The sequence below is a fragment of the Seriola aureovittata genome, chromosome 7 (genome assembly GCF_021018895.1).
Source record: "Seriola aureovittata isolate HTS-2021-v1 ecotype China chromosome 7, ASM2101889v1, whole genome shotgun sequence".
Classification (NCBI taxonomy): Eukaryota; Metazoa; Chordata; class Actinopteri; order Carangiformes; family Carangidae; genus Seriola; species Seriola aureovittata.
In genome coordinates, this window is record NC_079370.1 from 3216068 (window position 1) to 3233975 (window position 17908).

General features: G+C 43.4%; 1 protein-coding gene across 1 annotated transcript in view; it reads right to left on the reverse strand.

Moving 5' to 3' along the window:
• Window positions 1–4587: 4587 nt before the first annotated feature.
• sema6e (sema domain, transmembrane domain (TM), and cytoplasmic domain, (semaphorin) 6E) overlaps window positions 4588–17908 on the reverse strand; it is a 152677-nt gene continuing 139356 nt past the window's right edge. Inside the window, 2 exon segments of the mRNA XM_056381483.1 lie at window positions 4588–8609; window positions 8612–8767. Coding sequence (XP_056237458.1) covers window positions 7438–8609; window positions 8612–8767 — 1328 coding nt within the window. The 3' untranslated portion in view covers window positions 4588–7437.

Consider the following 17908-nt stretch of genomic DNA (forward strand, 5'->3'; position numbering starts at 1 on the left):
AAAAGACCATCATATATTTCAGTTGTGAACTTTGGTAAATGTAAAAATCTGTTTTAATGACTGAATATGTATCATATTTTTTAAAAAAGGCCTTTCATTCAAGTATATGTTTTGATCATCCTTGCCATCAAGATCAGCAGCTGTGAGGAACCATTCAACAGTCTGTAACATAATAAACAGAACATGTCGAACACAGTGTCTATAATTAGTAATTAGTATTAGTATGTATTAGTAGTATTAGTATGTGGAATTTGTCTCTACATTAAGATTATGTTCAATACATATTTGACCTTTTGTCTCATCACGTCCCACCTGAACAAACATTTACAAGCAGAAATCCTGCACAACAAATTACAGTGGCAACACACCAGCTAAATGACATTTCCTCGTGCTGCGATCAGGCGTATTGACAAGAATCAAATAACGACTTCGGTGGAGGCTTATTTCCATCAGCTCTCATTCATCATCAGCAGCCATCGAGATGGAAACATGCAAACAGGCTCTGAGAAAAGCCTGACCTCTCTGGGACTCCAGGCCATCAACCGGCGTTTTGTTGGAATCCAATAATTATGCTGGAGCTAATCGCCGTCCATTATCCAGCCAGGGTTCAATCTCTAACTGCAACAAACACGTCTATCTCTCAGTCACCTCGTCTCCCGGAGACACACAGCCAGGGAACACACACACACACACACACACACACACACACACACACACACAAACACAGACACAAACACAGACATGATTATCTAATAGACTGCAGGAGGATAATTGCATAAACTAATCGATACCACCTCATTAGGGGGGCTGTTTAGGCTGAAAGGTCAATCTCGCCACCCATCAGAGTCCGTTCACTATCATTTTGCTTGAACACAAAAACAGGTTTATCCCAAGAACGCCCCGCCCTCATCAACAGGAGGGCGACGCATCAAATTGAGGGACATTACAGTAAAGTTTGGCTCACTGACTTACTTGAAACGGCAGTAAAGCTGCTCTGATGGCTCTGTTGTGTTGTCTCGGCATCAACACCAGAGGAACCTGTGGAGAGTTCAACTACAAACACAACATGAGGAGGATTGAAAATATGTAATTTTCTTTCAGTGTTTCAACATAAATCTCTGCTGGTTTCCCTGAAACGAGTTCCCTCACAGTTAAGGGTTAGTTTCTAAAATTACAGAAAAAAATAGAATTACTGACCCGTGGTTGTATCCTTCCGCCACTTGGACTAGTTTCAGGTTACATCCGTGTTTATCCAGAATCGTATAAAATATTAATCATTTGTGTGAAATTTTGTCATAATTGTCTTGAGTTATGGCTAAAAAGTGTTTTGTGCTGCAATGGTGACCTTTGACCTTTGACCGCTGAAATCTAAACAGTTCATCCTTGAGTCCAAGTGGATACTTTTGCCAAATGTGAAGGGATTCCTTCAAGGCGTTATGGAGATATTGCGTTCACAAGGCCAAACACCGTGACCTTGACCTTTGACCATTCGCCACCAAAATCTAATCAGTTCATCCTCGAGTGTAAATGAATGTTTGGGCCATCTTCCATCAAGACATACGCATGTACAGACGGACTCGCAACACCAAAACGTAACATAACAACTCACTGAGCACTTTATTAGGAACAGGACAGTAACAGTAGGTAGGGCCCCCTTTGCTCTCAGTTCCTCAGGGCGTGGATGTTGGAAACACACCTTTGAGATTCTGATCCCAAAGGCAAATAAAACCACCAACATTTTTGGAATTAGGGTGAACTGACTGACTATCGAGATTAGTCCAATGGTTGGAACAAACCGAACGAACTCAGACACACAGCCTCCATCAGCAGACACACACCGTTCAGAAATTACTCTCAACACCCTGAACCTCCTGGCTGTTTGCTCACTGTCGGGGTGCGTTCACACCATAACTGTTTGTCATCGCTTATGTAATTGCCTGTGTGGAGTCTATTAGTCAGTCTGACTCAGCAGTTGGATTCAGATTTGCTCCTGTAAACAGTGTAGAGCTTTGTTTGTTCACACTGGTGAGAAAGACGCCTTTCAAATATGAAATATGAATCTTTCAGTCAACCAGAACTTCCGATGTCCGATGTCCGCTCACACAGGAAGTTGCACTTGCAGCCATGGGCAACGGCTCATTTAGAGCACGCAAAGAAGAACTGATTTTCGGTAAACAGTGAAACATTAGCCGTTAACAAAGTCCCACCAGTAAAAATGCAATATGTACAGTGTGCAAAGCCTTAATATGGAGGGGAAGCACTCGTGTTAGGAGAGCTAGTGCAGAAAATGATCATTCAAGATTTATTTTTTATAATTAACAGTCAAGTTAGATAATAAAAGAGAGATTCTGTGGCATTCATCCATCTGTTCAAGGGTTTAACCTGAGCCAGGCCAGACAACAACGACAGCAATCATATCACACACAGGGTTAGTAATTCACAGCTGTCATGTTTTTTTTTTTTGCAGTGGTATTGGATAAGTACTCGGCCGATAAACAAGTTATTGTATTGGTATCGGGAAGGAAAAATGATATTGAGTCCACTTGACTTTCCCAGGCGCCCACACCGACCTATAATTAATACATACAACCTGTGAGAGCTTTTTTTTGATGCGACTACATCTTGTCCAGGTAAATTCCTGCTTCTGATGTTCATAGAGCAATAAGGCAGAGTAACACCTCAAACACAAAGTCTGCATCTAACACGATTCTCCGCATCAAAATTTCAGAAGCTCCTGTGTGTGATTTTAGAGTTTTTATTCTGTCCTTTTCTTTTCCTTTTGAAAATGAGAGGATTTGAGCAGAGAGAGGAGGCTGTAGTGACAAGAGGCCCTTCATCATGTACAAACCCACGGCAGCTAATTAGGTGTTTATATTCTCATCTCATGCATTAAAGAATCACGTGTAAACTTACTCACCTTCACATGGATGTTAGTGAACAACAAGTCTTAAAGCTTTAAGTTCCAGCATGTTTGAAGAAATTCAGCATTGAGTTTCTGCTGCACGTGGGATTGTCTCATCAAAACATTCACATGGCATTATTATATACCACGTACTGCACTGTGCTGCAGGTCGAGCAGAGGGTGAACGAGATAAAAGAAACACCTGTGCAGCAGTGAAAAGCTCTCAGAGCCTGTAAATTCACCAAGGCTGCTGAAGCCTGGAAATGTAATACTTTGTTAAAAGCTTTATTATACAGGCTATTTCCTAATAACTTCCTAATTATTTCCTAGAAAGAGCTAAAGAGCTGTATTTTGAAACCAATTATACAAAAACATAGAAGAAGTTCTTTTAAATCCAAGGAAATATTTAGTGTGTGTTATTTTTTCTATTGGAAACTTTATTCTAAACTAAAGGGCTGCACTAGTTTGGCAATTAATAGTAATTTTTTTATTTGAAGTCTAGCAATTGAACACTAACTGTATTCGAGCTATAATTACAGCCAATTTTTTTTTTTTTTTGCAGGAAACTTGCAAGAAACTAAATGTTATAAATATTTCATATTTCTGTTTCAAGAGAAAATATTTTGGAACAACATGAATACTTTGTCATAGAGGAAGTAGTTAAGGTGAGAGCAAAGTCTTAAAATAAAAATCTGTTTCCATGCCAACTTTTACCATCTTAGTCAAGTGTATGAACTTTTTTTAGGCATGTTTTTCTGTTCTCTAATTATCTGGTGTTTCCACTTAGGTTTTACACACAAACTGAAAAATGTGCATAAAAATGGTGGGTGCAAATGTTAAAGGAATAGCTCTACATTTAGGAAAATGCACTTAATGCACTCAGCCTCTTATCAGGGGTTAGGTCAGAACTGGACCGGCTCATCCACTGCCTGGGAGCCAGTCCTGGATACTCACCACAGCAGAGTCCTGTAGTGGCTTCAGCCTGATCTGAAGTGGAGGAACTTAAACCAAAAGACATTTGCTAAACTCACAAAAACAATTTGTAAGAATGCATCTAATAGAGAACAAACCTCACCTTTTTGTGGCTGCCCAGGTGTGTTTGGAGTGTGTCTCCTTCTTTGTCTCATGCTGCTGTTCCAAGCTGTAAATGGGCTCATTGCTGCCCCCTGTGAATTAAAACAATGAACATATTGGCACTGCAGTTGCAATCGATGTTCTTTCTCCCACTTGGAGGAAAATGCACTAAGTGCACAGATTAAATTGATACCGATCTTTTTAAAAGCAGTGTTACCCAAAATGTTGGGGTAGTGCTTCAATGAGACCTTGTTAAAACATTTCCTGGGTCTGCATCAAAGAATAAATCACTTGGTTCTTGGCTGATCGCCAAATGATCTAAACATCTATTGACGTGTTTTTGAGACGTCCTGACGGACAAACGAGGGGGACAGAAGACAGTGTCCTCAGTGGAGATAATGCAATCCAATGCAACACCAATGCTAACTACTCACTCAGAGGTGACCGCAGAGTGAACAGCTGACAGAGTCTCAGCTAAAACTGTACGTAACAATCTCAGAGAGGTAGCGTGGGGCTGTTGTAGTGTACTGTGCGTTTGTGTTCACACCTCATGCATCACCCAGTAAATTTCCATGGATTACTTTGAAACATTCACCAGTGACACGCTTGCATCATATTTTCATTTTTATTCCTAGTATAAGAGACATACAATGGTATTCTGTGAGACCAAATTCATAGTAATTCAAGAGGCGTAGCCTGAAAATCAAACAGAAAAAAAAAAAACCCAACATAATACTGAATCAATGAGACCCCGCCCAGATAGAATGTATTTACACTAAATCAAATACTGATAGAGCTTTTAGAGGCGAGACCGCTCCCTCTCCCATTCAATCTGTCACCGGCAGATTAAAAAAAAAGAAAGAAAGACTCTTCAAACACGGTAGCTGACACAATTCCTCTTATGAAACCTTACGGGCTTGACCTTAGATCAGGTTGGATGTTTTGTGTTTGTTGTTTGAAAGGCTATTTAATGCTCTGCTGCCTGTTAATTCCAAATCAACTGTTTTTAATTTCTTCCTTACAACAAACCTTGTGGTCAGCCCATATTTTCCTTCATTTACTGGAGTTGGAGTATGAATAGTAAACTTTACATTGGGTCAAATGAGCTCTGGGAAATTTCAATCAATAAACACCACTTTCAGATACAGTAAATAGTGCAGTGCCGTTTTCACAGAAATTGATCACGGTTCCAGTCGACCGTGGCCAAAGTGACTCTGCTGAAAAGAGCAGCAGTGGAGAGTCTTGAAGGCGTGGTGACTCTCAGGCAGCGCCGTCTGGCATCGCCATCCCTGAGGGGAAACCCCTCACCAGATGTTGGGCAGCGCGGCCACCTGGGAACTTTGCTCCACAATCGCTTCCCAGGTATCGATCCAAGAGATAATCTCAGCTTGTCGGATCATAGTTCATTGCACTTCTCCACGTTTCGACATATTTCCTAAACAGAGACTTTGTCATCTCAACTCCTGTTTATTTGCTTCCTGTATTGTTGTTGAAGTTGACACCCAGTGACACAGGTGAGTCAAAATTTACAGCAGTAACCATTGTAGAAGTCCAGCGCCTCTTATTCTTTAATTCTTAAAGAAAACCAAAACAACAGTCAAACACATTCTTTTTCTCAACAATTACCTCTAAATAAGAGCTAAAAAATAATTACCTGACATTCAGAACTGCAGCAAAACGCCACATATTTGCTTTATCCATTGGTTAAATGTGACTTCTACGATGGCTACAGGTGTGTAGGTGATAACTTAAGAGGAACTGTGAACTGCTCCTTTAGAAACCCAAAGGGATGCTAATGCTACTGCTAAAAGACCAACAAAAATGAACAATGGCACCTAGAAGGAAAGTGACACCCAGTGGAAAGTGACAAAATACGGAGGCAGTCAAACCTGAATGTCTGCAGTCTTAGGCTGTGAATACTTGCCCCCCCACCCCAAAAAAAAAAAAAAAAAAAAAACTTCTGCAGGCTCACACTTCAGGGATGCTAAGAAACAAAAACAAAACAAAAACAGAGTGAAATGAAGGGTTTCATTCCAAAATATTGTATCCATCTCAAAAAAAAAAAAAAGGCTCAATATACTCAAGATATAACATAAAATATGATTCTATAGTAAGTGTTACAATCATATTCACAGTTACCAGTTTATCAGAACAGGTGACAACATTTTAAATGACAAATATCTCATTCTGGAATGAAACTCTTCAAATATACAATAGATACTGTATGACACATACTGACGACCATAGAAAATGAAACACCTACAATATACTGTAGCATAGTAGCCATCTGAGCCCCTTGCATTAACCCCTACCCCCATGTCACACACTATTATTAAATAAGGCACACATTTACACATACAGTTAAAATTTGGCTAGTAATTATTCCTTTATTTACAACCAATAGCCACAAAGTTAATAATTATAATAATTGCAGTCCGTTCTATGTTTGATGTTCATTCTCGTGATGCCGGCTGGCATGGCATGTTTGTCTCGTCCTCTTTGGGTCCAAAATATTTCAGAGTGTACAGTATTGTTTTATTTCCATTTCAGAGGATGTTCGACCCACTAGATTTTGTGGAGCACCAATCTTATAGAAACATTCTCGAGGAATCTAAATGGACCCGATTGCGTCACTTCTGACCTGACATCTGCTGGGAGAGGAAAAGAAAAGAGAGAAAGGACGAGTATAGCTGCTTTGTTGAAGTATTTCCTTTCTCTTGTCAACACCAACAAATTTGGTTCATTGTTTTCAGCCAACTGACGACGAGTTGTGTTAATGAAGTGCATGATTTGGTGGGGGGGGGGGGATCGTTTGATATGCCCAAAGATGAAAGAGTATAGTAAGGCAAAGACATAACTACTTTCAGGGGAATTTTGCTGACTTTTCACCACAGGTTACATATACTGCATATGTATATGTATACATATACGGTGTGGATATAAACACACATATATATACACACACATGCATAATATAAACACATTCGAGGGTGGGGTGGGTGGGGACTGGTTACCAACACTACATCAGAAAAGGTTAAGCAAAAGCCTGAATCTAAGCATCGCAGGCGCCTCCGGGTTTTTTAGTGTTCATGATGACTGATGTGTAAAGTCCTTCCAACATCAACGCGTCCAAAAACTAAGTTGCATTGTAAATCCACACTGAGGACATTGGCAGCCTAATATAAGGAGGTGGCGTCACGTCACCCAAGTCAGCGGTTCTATAATAAGCGAGTAGCTGAGCAATACCAATATGGTACAAAGATATTCGCTGGACAAAAAGAAGGGGAAAAAAAACAAGTTTGGTTGAGGCTTTCGTCCACAGTGACACTCGCTGTCACACGATTGGTTGTGTTTTCTTATGAAGATGTGCAACCTCGAACCCACTGCATTTCTTCAAAGGAAAGGTCCTTTAAGAAGACACAATGAGGGAGACTCCCTCTCTAGTCCAGGAGTGAACCTCCTCAGTAGTTGAACTTCCCCTGTTGGTTGACCGGGGACGTGGCAGGTATGAACAGGGGCTTGGGAGGGACGTCGGGTTTGAGAGAGGAGGCCCGGCGGACGATGGCGCCCCTGTGTGGGACCTCCTGCTCTCCATTGTAGCTGTGCTGGCGTGCCAGGTACCCACTGGGGATGAGGGGGTAGTGAACCTCGCAGGCGCTGCCCGTCGAGTTCATCCGTGCCAGTAGTGGAGGCGGTTGGTGCGGCCCACCATTTCGTTGGCTGAAGCTGTGCTGGCGCGGGATCATTCCTCCACCCCCTCCTCCTACTACTCCACCTCCATTGGGCATCTTGGTGGCTGCAGCAATCAGCGAGTGCCTCTGGGAGGAGTGCCTCCTCTCCAGGGTGGACTGGTGGTGCAGGGGAATGTCAGGGGGAACATCCATGCGTCGGGTGAGGCTGTCTCGAGGTAAAGTGGACGAGCTGTAATACGGCGCTGATTCCGTCTCAGGGATCTGAGGTTGGATGCGGTTGGCGAAGGCTAGCTGGCCTCCACCACCGCTCGCCATCAGACCCGACGGACTCATTAACTGAGAGGTCTTGCTGGTGCTCGCCTCGTGGATGTGCTTCAGGAGCTCATCCAGTGATGTTACCTCCATCACCTTCTGTGAATAACCAGGGTAAGGCTGCTGAGATAGCACACGTTCAACATTGTGGATTTTACGTTCCTCTGGATGGAGGTGGCCTCCGACTAGAGGCTGCCCATTGGACATGCTGTGGGAGTAGGGGAAGACCTGCTGGTGAAGCAGGGCTGAGCTGGGCCTGGAGCCGATGTTATGGGACTTTGGTTCTTTGGCATTGTTGCAGTTCTGGTTCTTCTCCCACTGGTTCTTGAAGGCTTTCATGCTCTTTATGGGCAGTTCTGGGGTGGAGTCTGGTGTCGGCAGACCGGAGAGCTCCGAGGAATGGTGAAGGTGGTGATGGTGGGGGTGAACCAGGTCTCCCATTGTCATTCCGTGATGGCCGTTTCTCCTTGGCGGGTGATGCTCCTTGCTGTTGGCGAAGAAAGAATTGTAGATCTTTGGAGATGACACCTCCAGCTTGTCGTCCTTACTCTGGCTGTCCAGGAGGCCATTGAGCTTGGCCAGGCTGCGGAGCGACAGAGCGTGCGGGATCGGGGCCTCGGGATCTTCGACAGCTTCTTGGTCTTGTGGCTCGTGTGGTTACAGTAGCAGGACACCAGGAAGCCGGAGAGAAAGGCGCCAAGGACGAAGGCCACCAAAACACAGGCGATCAGGAGGGTATAATGGACACTGTGATTGGTCTTGTCCAGCTCTGGTGGCCGCCTCACACCTTCAAAACAGAAAAAGATTGAGAAGACAGTGCTTGAGTTAGAGCCTTTCTGACTGAGCCACAAGAAAACACACACACACACACACACACACACACACACACACACACACACACACACACACACACACACACACACACAGGCTCACACACATTTTCAAGAGCTAATATAGGTCAAGTAGCAGCTGGGACAGACAGGTTGTGTTTACAGGAGCTTCACCATGTGGGGAACAGCATGGGAGAGGTGTTTGAACTAAGCTCTTGGCTTCCTTTCTTTCCACTGTTAATAGATCAATACAGCCTTTCTTTCTAAGACCTGTGCTTTCCCCCTCAGACAGGCAGAGGCCAAGAGTTGCCCAGTCAGAGAGAAATCAACTCTGAAATGAGTTAGAGCTTTAAATATTGATGGGAGCACAGCAGCAGGAACCCAATGTCATTTTCACAGACTTTGCTTTCCAATGCAGGGATCAGGGGCGAGAGCACCTGGTGTGATGAACGAGCCAAAAATAACAGATCTATCCAACAGCTCACCGAGTGTGGCGCCTTCGCCAACACAGACTCAAATGAGGTTGTCAAATTCTTTTCAAAATGAAGCCGAGGGGACAGTCTGTGCAACAGTGCACCAAAAAACACAAGGTTACTTTGCTGAGGTAAATCTACCATGCAAATGTCCTTGGGTGTTGTGACCCTGGCACTGTGTTTGCCTAATGGCGTGAAAGGCAGCCATGATAAGAGGAGTGAAACCCGCCACCTCTCGTAATCAGAGCTCATTTGCAAGAGGCTGCTGCCATCTGTGGTGTCAGACCCTTCTCTCCGCCCTTAATGACAATTTCTGTGAAACTGATTAGTCTGTGCAGCCGGACGACTGAGCTGCACCGAGGAGGGGGAAAAAAAAAAATGCAGGTGTTCCAAACAAGTTAAATTCAACAGCTCCAGAAAAGCTCGGTTGAGGAATGAAAATGGAAAATGATGATGTCTAAATCAGGCTTGATGATGGTTTATGAGACGTTCAGGTGGATGATGATGAGGCTGATGATTGGTGGGTGAGTGTCAGGGAGATCAGCTCCATAATACGGTTGGCATGAGGGTGGATTTTAAGCTTTTCTCTGAGTTAAGTGACCCAGACTTGACAGACTGAAGGCTCTTTGTTCCAGAACATTCCTATGTAAGCATTTACATGAATTCATCTCTCAGTTACTTATATGGTGATACAGATAAAATGTATCAGGGTATAGCGTATGGGACTGGGTAAATCTTCTGGAAAGTCAAATGAGATATTGATTGTAGATAAAATAACCAGATGGGAATGTCTGCTTTTGGCTTGGCCAGTAAACTGGAAAGAAATCGAGGTACCACACCACAGTTTCCAAACAGTTACAGTATCATCGCATCATCCAACCTGCCAATTCGCAAGGACGTGTTGTGTGGTAAAGCCACAAACAACCCAAATCCTTCAAATCTAATAAAATCCACCAGCCCCTTTTGAGACTAACATCTCGGAAGGATTTCATTTTAGTGAAGCGGAGGGTGTGAAGAAAAACCTCCTACGTGAGCTCCTGAGTCAGTCGGGCCTGGGTGAACATTATTAAAGGTAATGAGTGTGTGTGTTAAAGGGGCCAAAAAGTGTCTTCCGCACTGTTTGCATTTGATTAGAGGCAAATATTAGGGGATATTAAAGTGGGGGAAAAATCTGATCAGAGACTCGTTATGAATCCACAAGAGACAAAAGCACAAATGAGTGAAATCTAAACTCATTTTCTTGAAACTAAAGAGGAACCTTACACTGTGGTAACTGCACAAAGCATGAAATGGAAAGACAAAGGTATTTGCCTCCTGTCGTCATTGCAGCTTTAATTTCAGTGAATCTTATTGCGGACGGGAAGAGATACGGCGAAATTAGGATCAAACAAGGTTTATCTGCCATCATGACGGATCTGCGTGTGCGCAGTTCCTGGCCAACAGCTTCTGAAGAGAGTTTATCATTTAGGTCATGAAGTTACTCGCCTGTTTTATACAGAGATCTCATTAAATTGGCGTTGAAATGAACCCTCGTTATAAAGCCGGCATAATGCTGCCCGGTGCATGCCAGTGTTGGGGAATCAGAAGCACGATGTGCAGCACAACAGTGGCGGTGTCCTGTCCTGCCATGCCAGCGTCTATCCAGCTCTATGATTACCGCTACTGCCGACTTAAAGGTGGAACAAAGACGTCTCCTGAAAATCCGTGTTTGTACCTTTTATTCAGAACGGCGAGGCCGAATAAAGGCAGAACATTCCCGCCTTGAGCGCGCTGTGTAAAAGGGGCTACTGTGGAACGTCTTCAGCTCTTTATGCTCTTTTGTGCAGGTGTGCTTGTTGAGACTTATTATCTCATTGTCATGTATCAGTACATTCATTTTCGAGGTGTGCTTTGCTGCCATTTTCTCTACAGAGAGAGAGAAAGAGATACGGTAGTGCACCATAATCTTTCTGGAAATAACGCTTTGAATAGAGCTTCCAATTAAAAATCCTCAATTTTTAGCCATTTATTCTTCTGATTGCCTCGACTTATGACCACATTAAAAACTCATAAATCATAATTGCAATCCCAGTGGGAGAGGCAATCAAAAGTGATGCTGCAGTGAGCCTGTTAATACCTCTTCTTTTAATCTTGGACATTTTTTTTTTGTCTCATTACACGGGACGCCAATCAGCTCTGCAGCAATGTTGCGGTTCCGAGTTTTCGGCTCTAACTGATCAGTGTCCCGGCGGTGGCGACGGCGTGCAGCTTTTGTAATGAGGGGGGGAAAGACTGCTCTCATCTCTGTGTGGTTTCTGCCTCCTGTAACCCCTGTGGCTTCCTGGTACCTGTGACTCATCCGATCCCTCTGGACGGCAACACCCCCCCTCCCACCCTGGCTCTGGGTACAGGCCTATTGAGGGGTTCCTCCTGGTTGAGGGGTATGAGTCAAGTGCCACGACAGGGGGGGAAGCGCGCAGCTGAGGTAAACAAATCCAGAGCCTCCCGACGACCTGTCACAACATGTTCCATGAGCAGGCTGGATGACTCAATCACTGGGTATGTGGGACATATGGTGCCACCGGTCACAGTAAAATTAATACCCTGTGAATCATACCAGCAGCTTGGCAAGCAGCTAGATGGCGCACAGGAGGTGCGGGCCAACTGTGCACACCTACTTGGTATTGTTTGCACTGCTTCACAAGCATATGGAAACTAAAAACTTGGGTTTGAAACTACACAGATATATGTTTTGTATTTTTTTTTTTAAAGTCTGGCTATGGAGGGGGGGGGGGGTTCATCACCTTAAGTAAATGTGATAATTAATGCCGCTTTACGCTCATTTCACAACTTCCCTTTAATGTTTACATTGCTTCAGAGTCTGTATTCCTCCTCTAAAATTGTCACATTATATTTCTGTGTCAACTCAACATGGTCGCAGCTCGGCGGAGGCTTAATATAGAGGTACTCAAGTCTGCCAAAAGGTAAAAAGACAGATGGGATGCGTGAGTGGAGTCAAGGGAGGGAAAGAGAGAGACAGAGAGAGAGGGATGGTGACAGCCAGGGGAGGAAAAAAAGAAAAGAAAAGGGGAGATGAAGGGATGAAATTCAACCTCAGTGACAAACTGGCATTGAAGAGGGGAGTGAATGTGAGAGGACTCAAAGATCTAAGAGACAAGGGAGCAAGAGCAAAGGAAAGGAAGGAGAGGGGATGAAAGGCAAGAGAGCAAGAAAAAAAAAAGAAAAGGAGATGGAGAAAACGAGTGAACGTATGTGCGAGGAGCAGATTTGAAGGAGGAGGAGGAGGAGGAGGGTGGGGAGAGAGAGAGGCAGAGTGAGAGACAGACAGACGCGATGGGGTGAGTGACAGACCGTCACTCTGCTGGGTTTTGAAGCCCGGTGCTCTGCGGCACAGCTGTGATATGGTTGGAGAACAACCCTGGTGCTCCTCCACAGTCCCGTAGGAAGAGAAGTGCTCTGTGATTGCATCCACATTGTTAAAAATAGATGGCGCGGTAGGTTATGTAAACAGGCAGGTTTTTACACAGCGTCGCCGGCGCCGCATCTTACTAATTGGCGATGGTTTCTGCATAAGGGAAATAAAGTATGGAGGTCTGGCTGTTGTTATGTGTGAAGTACTTTTCTTTTTTTTTTCCTGCAGGTGATGAAGTTGAGTCTGAAAGCAAATTACAATGCGAGTTATAACTTCTCTCAAGCATGCGAGCGATTAAGTAAACGGCTCAGCTCAAACCGGCTTCATTAACAATACAGCACCCATAAAGCTCTTCCATGACACCAATTACTAGTAACTTTGAAGTTTCATTCTTACATTAAAGACATTAAAACATCAGAAACTGTACAACACTGGAATTTAAAACATTGCTGGGCAGGAACAGCTACTTTTATTTCCACATTCAAGGTCAGATAGAAAAATCATTTTCAACAGAGGAGCAACTTTTTCTTTGGTGCATGACTTTTCCATTATATCAGACTTTTCTCAAGGGTGCGCTTAAATACTTTGTAACCTGAGAACAACTTGTGTTCTATTTTCGCGCATCAAGTGAAGACGTTCCAAAATAGCCCCTAATTAGTTTCTGCTTCCACAAGCTTACAAGTGCATGTAATTGTTCCCTTAATGGCTACTCCATCCCAGTGAGAAGCCAACGAGACAAAATGGCCCCGAGCTTCATAGGCGAGCACTAGCCCCCCCCCTCCCCGCCCGCCTCCCGCTAATACTGCAGATTTATTTCTCCCACACTAAAAATAACAATTTAACTCCTGAAAGACACCCGGAGGTTGAAGATTGGAACAAATGAATTATTTTTCCTTTTTTTCAAATCCAGGTGAAAAGCGTAGCAGCTCTGCCGCGTCGACGTGAGCTTTAGTAATTTGACAGTTTTAATACCTGATGTCTGCGCGCTGACAGACATGGTTAGCAAACAGAGCATGAACACGCGAGTGTCAGGACGCACATGCACACACACACACACACACACACACACACACACACACACACACACACACACACACACACTCGAGTTTATGTGGTGTGTGTGTGTGTGTGCAGGGTTCTGGCTGTTGACTGAGTGAATTCAATCATGTACACTTGTTATTAGGAATTTGCATAATATTCCACCTCAGTGCTCAGCCAGTTGGATGCGGTTTAATATATGCACACGAGCTAAGGTGATATGGTGTAAATGTAACAGATCCATTCCAATTGAAAAGTAGTAGTAATGAGAACTGCATTTCATTCCAGGTGTGCCGGTGCATACAGAGCATAGATTTCATTACAGTTTTGATTGAATACTGGTAAATTAAGCGTGCGGTGGCATCTGGCAATCAGAGCCACACTGTCTGTATGAAGTCCTTCAATATTTACACCTGTGCCTTAAAGGGGAAGTCAAGTTTTCACGCAGCAGTATACATTTGGGTTTGTAACACTCATACAACATGTAGTTTAGTTAAAGGGTTGCTTCGCCCAGGTTTTGTTTGTGCTGATAAAAGCATAAAAAAATTTCATTTGAAAAACTCAAAAGCTGTGTGTCTTTCTAAGAACAACCTACAAACCTCGGCCAATTCTTTTTTTTCTTGTAAAACGGATTCCAGGTGAATTTTTCAAATGTGACTTCTCATTACTTTTACCAGCACAAATGAAATCCAAAGTCATTATTCATATCAATATCATGCCAATATCATCATATCGGGGTGGAGGCAAACATTTCCTGAGACATCTCAAACATCATAATACCCAATCAAAACCATCTGCATGGTGAAACAAGGGTCAGGTAGGAGCGTGGTATTTTTCAATCTGGGAAAAGCGACCCTTTAAACTGGCACCTGCTGAACTTATCACAAGCCGTTAAACCAGGCAGAGCACATGCACTGGGTGATGTCTGTCTTTTCTTTTTTACATGCAGTTGCATCAGAAACTTAAAAAAGGAAGAGCTGTGTATTTGCCATTCAGTGGCTGGTAAGGCAAAAATGGTTCCAATGCAAAACCTCCACCTGTTGACGATCTGATTTGAGAGGAAAAAGGCAGCACTGGAAGAATCTTGGCTTTACCGACCGACTTAAAGAGACAGTCCACACCAAAGTCAGCTTTCTTACATATGGTGAAGCGTTTACCTCATTCTGGTTCTGTTCTACCTTTATAATAGAAAAGAAATACTGTATATTGACCGTAAACGACCCTCTCTGACCCATAATAACAATCACCATCTGGTGCACACTTATCTTTGAACCGCACTGTTCGGAAGTATAACATTTGTTTTCCAAATAATCTTTGTTTTACAGCTGAGTCTTTCTGTTGAAGCACACATCTATCATTGTGTCACTGTCTTTGGAGTGAACTGCTGCTTTAAGAGATGGAGAAACTGCTGGCAGGCCACTTAAACACCTGTGCACAGTTTCAGCCATCGGCTGTAAATCCCGAAAGGCAGATCATAAAAAAGACGGTGAAAAGGTTCAGTGAGAGAGAATTCAACAAAGGAGGCAGGTACATCTAAAGGGTTAGTCCAACTCAAACAAGGAAAAGAAGAAAGAAAAAGAAAACAGGCAGGTAAAACGGGAGAAATCCTCCCCAGAGGTCAATGAGACAGATTAAAGGGTAAGGGGTTAGGGCTAAGAGCCAGGACAACTGCGTGGGTGGATTTGATCACTGTGGGCCCCGTGGATCGCTGTGACGCCGAGAGCCGACAACTCTCCATCCTGACACCGAGCTGAGCTTTAATGGCTGACATGGAATAAAAAGCCATTAAAAAAGTGCCGGTTATGGAAAGTGGTACGTGTAATGCCTTTAAGGTTAGTTTTTACAGCACATTGCAGAGTGTGTTTTTGTAGTAAAACATGATGTCACTTATAATTACTGTAAAGTGCCCGTGAGCTGAGCGGAGGGGAAAAATGGCCCAGTTCTGTGTGACCTTTAATGAGCGCCATTACACCATAACTATGACTCAGGGAGTCCAAATTGGCAGCAAGGTTTCAAAGTGTGTGTGTGTGTGTATGTGTGTGTATGCGCACAAATTGGTCTGACTTGTGATAAATCATTTAAGAGTAGCCAGAAGGGTTAAAAAGAAGATGAACGGGCTGAATGAAGAGTGGCAGCCGGCAGTCACACTGAGCAGTCATAAAGAACGTGATCTGGATGCGCTGCTTCAATCTGACCCTGAAAGATCTCGAAATGTATTAAATATTTGAATGTTCAACTTCACACACGGTCCGAGGTTTGAAGCGAGTGACAGCTGCTGAAATTCAAAAGTCCAACCTCAGAAAAATTTGTTGAATTTGTGGTTATTTCTTTACACTGCTGTGGACTGGATGGTGTTTAATTATTTAGTATTTCTAAACATTGAATACTTTTACTTACTTATACTTATTTATATTTGTGCTTGATTCTTTGTAAAGATTATATTTGAGAAGGTTTACGTTTAATATTAAATCCTATATTTTTACTTGTTATTGCTTGTTTTTACTTATAGAAAGTAAAAAAAAAAAATCAAATAAAAACTATAAAATATATGAAATAAAAACTAAAATATTAATAAGTGATAGTGATGTGTAGTGAAGCTCCTCTGAGGAGCAGATATAGTGACGGTGGTTAGAGGGGACACACAGTCAGAGCGCTATCAGTGACTGGATGATACAGGCTGTGTCTGTTGCCATGGTCTTCAGAAGTATAAATAACTCTTTAGAAAACTAGCTGGCACCGATGCCCCCCCCCACCCCCAGGACACCAGCCCCTCTTCATGCAAAGGTTCAGCCCGAGTTCACTTTCTGCTCTCGTCCTGTAGAGTTTTAATGAGTCTGAAAACTCCCGCTTCACTTGATTCTATTATTGAGCCATCTCCCTTTGCATGTCAGCTAAATTAGCTGCTAGCCTGGCTTTTTAGTCCGACCCACGCTGGCTCATCTAAATGAGCAGAAGAGTCACGGAAAAGGTCAAATCACAATGGAGAGCAGGAGAGGGGCAGAAAACAAACCAGAGAGGTCTAGAAGCAGGAGTCCTGAGCAACAGTTTTGCTAACACACAGGTTTTTCTGTGTTCACACTCACAATGGTGCATGTGGGCGTATTCCCTCGTCCAGAAGCGGCTCTAGTGAAACCTGACTGCTGGCATTTTTCTAAATAACAGCGGGTCAACAGGATCCTGCCCCTGCCTTTTAGTCTCCCCTGGTGTTTACATAATCTAATGCAGCTTCCCACATCTCAGCGGATATTTCACCTTGTGGTTTTTATCCGTCGATAACCGAGCCACAGAAATTACACAAACAAATGTGGTGACGACTAACAGGGGTTTATGTTGCGTGACTGCGTTTGTTCTTTCTACTTGTAGCTTTTCGAGTTGATATCTCTTCTGACATTTATGTTTACTCCTGCACGTGTTCTTTAAGAAGGTGTCTGCTGAAACTTTCCTGAGCTGTTGTATCCGTCTCAACTGTCACACATAACAAAGGACGAGTCGCTCCTACAGCCTGGAAACACTGGGTCACTGACTATCCTCACTTCAAAAGATAATTACAGTTTGATTGCACATTTTCAGCCATGAAGGAAATCACCAGCTTAATCTTTAAATATCTGAGACAAGAAGGTGTTGGCAAGAATCCTCCTGAAGGCGGAGTCCAACATGGAGTTAACCTTTGATATATGATGTGGAGGGGCTTACAAATGATTCAACGCATCTTCACAGCAGATCCTGGATGTTCATGAATTCCTAAACATAAACCCAGGCAGTCTGAAGGGAATACTACAGACATGTAGTATCTGGTCTGTTGTTGGGAACTGATGAATTCTTAATACTTCTGGTCAGGTTGTTAAACATATCATTTGGTCAGCTGACTGTCACTGTCTGTGTATTTTCACGGAGGATGTTTTGACCTGTCACAGTGAGGAAAGTGCAGGTATACGTAATAAATGTAATGACTGTGTCAGGATCCTGTTTTGCTCACACAGTCATAAAAAGCTGTGTCCCGATTCAGGAGCCGCATCCCTCAGAGGACGAGGGCAACGGAGGTGCGGTCACTCTTCGCCGTCACTCGTAGACTCCCTTACTGTTGCATTGCAAAGTGCTGCTACTGTCGCCTAGCAACCTCGACAACACATAACTTTTTTCCTTCACAAAAACATGAGGTTTTAAGGCCCTTGGTT